The 4,974-nt window shown below is 38.3% G+C and overlaps 1 protein-coding gene across 1 annotated transcript; it reads left to right on the top strand.

Moving 5' to 3' along the window:
- Positions 1-1,442: 1,442 nt before the first annotated feature.
- On the top strand, positions 1,443-4,461 carry LOC147625907 (putative WRKY transcription factor 27). The gene is made up of 2 exons (XM_086817864.1): positions 1,443-1,901; positions 3,338-4,461. Exons 1-2 carry the CDS (start codon positions 1,480-1,482, stop codon positions 3,690-3,692), a joined length of 777 nt encoding a protein of 258 aa, XP_086673990.1. The 5' UTR covers positions 1,443-1,479; the 3' UTR covers positions 3,693-4,461.
- The last annotated feature ends 513 nt before the right edge of the window (positions 4,462-4,974 follow it).

Here is a 4,974-nt window from a genome sequence, read left to right as displayed (position 1 = left end):
ATCATGTCATGAACTTTACCCTAGACATGATAATTTATACATGTATTCTTCCCTCCGATGTGGAAATTTTCGATGAATAAAGTGCTCAAAGAGATTACACATCTTTTCAAGGATAGGTAGGGAGTGGTATCGAATAGCATTTTGATGATTTTAAAGTTTTCAATTGTGTATTTCTTTTATCGAAATTTTTAAATACGATAACATTGATTAGTAGAATTGATCAAATTACTTCCAATAGTACAATGTAGATAAGGAAACATTTTTTGGGTCTATGGGGGCTTCTAATAATAATACTGAGATATTGGTGCATACTTCTAAAGGGTCTAACCTTTATTACCATTTGAAATTGAGGAACAACTCAACTAGCTGGGTGATAAGAAGGAACTGGCTAATGACAATCACAAGTCCTGGCATGGGTATAGGATGCTCATGGAATCCAATCTTAAAATTCAAGGGACATGGCTAATAGCAATGAGAGGGAGAAGATCCTGAAGGGATGTCCTTCCATAATACATAATTTATGGAAGGGATGTCCTTCCATAATACATAATTTATCCTAAAAGCACGTTGTTTTATGTCATTGAAGGGTTGGTTTTTTAGTTGGGTTAGCTTTCATGTTAGTCGCAACTTATATTTTTAAGGAGTTGAACTACTGGATGTACTCAGTTTTATTTCTATATATATATATTTATAGAAATAAAACTGAGTACATCCAATAGTTCAACCCCTTTAAAAAAGTGGCAATATAACTAACTGCATTTACATATTAAAAAATGTTCTTTCATATGGGTTGTAAATAGAATTTTATCAATGTCACTTTTGAATCATATACGATCTTGTTACCTTTGCACATCATTGTGAATATATACTAGGCTCAGTACTAAATTTTTGTAATGGCTTTCAAGTCATAGGATGTAGGATGAGAAGGTAAATGCAAAGAATATGCCATCTAAAATTCATCATAGATATAGCTTGGAAAAACATTTTGAAGATATCGACGATGTTTACAAACACATGTATGTAGAAAGAGTTTGCGGAACCCGTGCTCACATAAGCTCCGTGTGTTTTTCTCGGCTGCAATTCATAGATCCCGGTCGGAATTGGACGTTAGGTTTAATAGTAAGGGATGAAATCTGTACGTGTTAGATATAAATCCCTGCATTTGTATGATTTTCTAGTGATTTTGGACTCTAAATCCCGGTTGAGCCTAAACGTTGCCTTTAATAAGGGTTGAAAAAAAAGCGTTGCCTTTAACTATAAGGGTTGAAAAAAAGAATCTATTGCTCAGCCGTCGGACCGTGTGGATCCGGCCTTATCTGAGGTACTGATTTGTCTTGCTAGTGGGTGGCCGGTCTGGAGTCTGGACATGTGAGCAGTGTTGACTTGTGAGGGCTTCCTTCTAGACACACAGGCCATGCAGCATGCATGTAGCCGCCTGTGGCAGTCTTCTGTCAGAGACTGAGAGCAGGTATTCGAATAATGGATCGTCAGGAAGAGTTGACCTGTGAAGACGAGCTTAGGAGGGTGGTGGCACGGGGCTTGGAGCTGGCAGGAAACCTGCAAGAAAAGGTGGAATCAGTGCCCACGGGCAGCCTGCTGGGCGATGATGACCGAATCCAGATGCGGTCCGTTTTACTCCAGGGCTCGCTTGAGATTGTGGAGCATATGAACCGCTTTATCGAGCTGTTAAAGAGTAGTAGTACTTCGGTATTAGGGGACCAGAGTCATGAGAACTTGCAAGGTGCAGCACTAGGCTCTGCCAGCAGTCGATTAGTTCGGAAGCGTAGGAAACCTGTGTGGAAGCAGACTGTGCGCATTCCAGTGGGCTACACAGAGCACTTGGACCGCTATATTTGGCGGAAGTATGGCGAAAAGAACATCCAGGGCATCAAATACAAGAGGTAAGTAAATATGGTGAATATATATTGTTCGAATCTCATGCAAACAGCTGCTCGCCATGGTCTGCACATTTATCTAAGATTTTAAGTGGATTTTTCAATAGTTCTGATTCGTAAATCTCGCCTATAATTTTACAGTAGTTCTGTTATGCAGTGGGCTATCTAAAGAGATATAAGCAAATAGCGCCCCACATACATCTCATTGCATACAACATATGCATAGACGCATGCATGGAGCTTCTTTACATAGAGCCATATACAAATTTATTTACATGGAGCTCATACAAAGAGAATTAAGGGAAGATCTAGGCAAAGCTCTATGCCGGGATGTAATGCATAAGCTCGACATAGAGAGGTATGTGCAAAGAGCTATTATATATAAGATCTATGCATACTTGCATAAGCTGCTCGACTCTATGCATGATAGCATACATCATATGCATAATAGATTTTGTATCAGCTCTATGCATATTATGCATAAGTTGAGTTCTATGCATAGGGCTTACACGAGATCTATCTTAGTGATTTTGCTATCCTTTTTTTTACATGAAGATGTGGTTTTTTGTTTTGTTTTCTAGGGATCTTCAAAACTACTTCGTAGTTGATATTATAAAAATAATAATATTTCTTTTACACAAAGGTAGGTAGAAAAACTATTTTATTACGAGTTTAACCAAGGTAGGTAGGTAGAAAAACTATTTTGTACCGTGCTCAACACATTAGCCCTTTTTTTCTTGAGGTAAGACTAATCGCTCTATCCTCATTTTTTAAATATTTTCATGCTTATCTTACACCCTTGAAACATATTATTTTTAATTAGGATTTATGCTTGCGTAGAGGTTCTTATTCTTGGGCACACATAGACCTCTAATGCCTTAAATAAAGCTCTTGATGCATGCATTACATCTCTCGTGCAAACTTATCCCTTACATAAGAGAGATTTTCATGCATGCATCAAGAGCTCTAATGCATTAGATTTGTTATGCAAACTTATCCTTACATAAGAGAGAACTTAATGCATTCATCAAGAGCTCCAATGCATAAAAGCTCTCTAATGCATGCATGAGATTTTCATGCATCCAAAAGAGATGATCTCTTTCTCTACAATAGCTCTTATGCACTAAGATATATCTATCAGTACAATAGCTCTTATGCAATAAGAGACCTTATCTATCAGTACAATAGCTCTTATGCAATAAGAGACCTTATGCTTTATCGAGCTGTTAAAGAGTAGTAGTACTTTGGGACCAGAGTAATGGCCAGTTGCAGGTGAAAAAGAACATCCAGGGCATCAAATACAAGAGGTAAGTAAATATGGTGAATATATATTGCTCGAATCTCATGCGAACAGCTGCTAGCCATGGTCTGCACATTTATCTAGGATTTTAAGTGGATTTTTCAATAGTTCTGATTCCTAAATCTTGCCTATAATTTTGCAGGAGCTACTTCAGATGCGCTGACAAAGGCTGCCTGGCCTTGAAGCAGGTGCAAAAATGCGAGGATGGTGAAGGTTTCGACGTCACGTACATCGACGCGCACACGTGCGCCCAAAGCATTCACATGCAGGAGCTCAACTTAGCATCTTTCCCATTGATTCATAATAATATTAATAATAATCAGAGAGGAGTACCTCAGTCCCTCCCCCTCGCTGACCACATTTTTAATCAACTGTCTGCATTGCCTTTGCTCAATATTTCCGGCCCTCCTCTTCAACATTTATATGCCGTGCCCACCACCTCTTCGACATTTATACCACCCATAATTGATCCCTATATTAGCAACACATGTAATTGATCCCCGATAGCACCACCACCTGATCGTGCCTCCTGCACAATTTGTAACCAGCAATTATACTAATCTGTTGACGAAGAGGACGAGCAACGCCAGCTCTTCATTTCTCAAACGCTGTGTGGGGCTAATTCCTCCCCCTCACGTCTTCGCATTTTTCTAGAGCTTCTTGCTGCATCCCTACGAATCTGATCTGTTTGTGCACCCTCACATGTTCCCCAAGCATCTCGGTTTGTGTACATGTACACATTTTCTGTCTAGGTGGCTGGGTGTGCGCGCTCTTTGGTTTGGGGTATTGAGGCGTTTTGTTCAGCTATCTAGCCACCGGTGACATCGCATATAGTATTGAGCTAGGCTACCATAAGCCTTGAATGACACTGATTTTATCATGCTACATTTGAATTTGTATAGCCAACATTGTTATTAACAAAGATTAAATATGAGAACTGTCATTAGCTAGGGCCTTAGTGAGCCCACTAGGCTAGTGATATTTTAAGTACATTTTTAATTTAAAATAGCTTAGCAATGCTTCTTGTGAGAAACGGTGGCGTTGTAAATGTTGTGAAGTGACCGTGGTATAGATGCTTGTTGCAACCTGGATTCCGGTCAAGAATAATCTCTTATGTCAAGTCATTCGAATATTTTATTCGCAGGCTTCCGTTCTCTAGTTTCCTTCGTTGCACGCATTTATGGAGGCCAACAACAATCTCAGCATCAGCAACAACAAATGGATGCTACACACTACAAGACCATCATCTTTATTGTTGGTCCTGTGTCCTCGTGAAACCAAGGCACACGACGGTGAAACCATCATTTCTATTTGTTTTGGTTATTGTTTCTACTATGTGTTTCTTACTAGAGAATACTTATTATTTGATTTGTTTTGTAGTTTCTTGTCCTCTCAAGATCCTTGTCATAAGTTTACTAGGATTTATATGTTTCGTTGTGTATGCTTAATCTTGTTTTTTAAAATTTTACTTTGTTTTTCTTTTGTTTATATGGATATAGATGAGCTTTACGCATGCATGTAACTATGTGTATCTATGTTATGCATAAGAGCTATATATTGTACAGCTGGTCGTCTGTCCTCTAGTGAAACTATCATTTCTATTTGTTTTGGAAAATGGTTCTACTGTGTGTTTCTTACTAGAGAACACTTATTATTTGATTTATTTTGTAGCTTCTTGTCCTCCAAAAGATCCTTGTGGTAAGTTTACTATGATTTATATGTTTCTTTTTGTATGGTTAATCCTATTTTTTAAATTTATTTTGTTTTTCTTTTGTTTAT

Source organism: Cibotium barometz, chromosome 23 (genome assembly GCF_041138505.1).
Source record: "Cibotium barometz isolate CiBa-2024 chromosome 23, ASM4113850v1, whole genome shotgun sequence".
Taxonomy (NCBI): Eukaryota; Viridiplantae; Streptophyta; class Polypodiopsida; order Cyatheales; family Cibotiaceae; genus Cibotium; species Cibotium barometz.
This window is presented reverse-complemented; position numbering and strand designations above follow the sequence as displayed.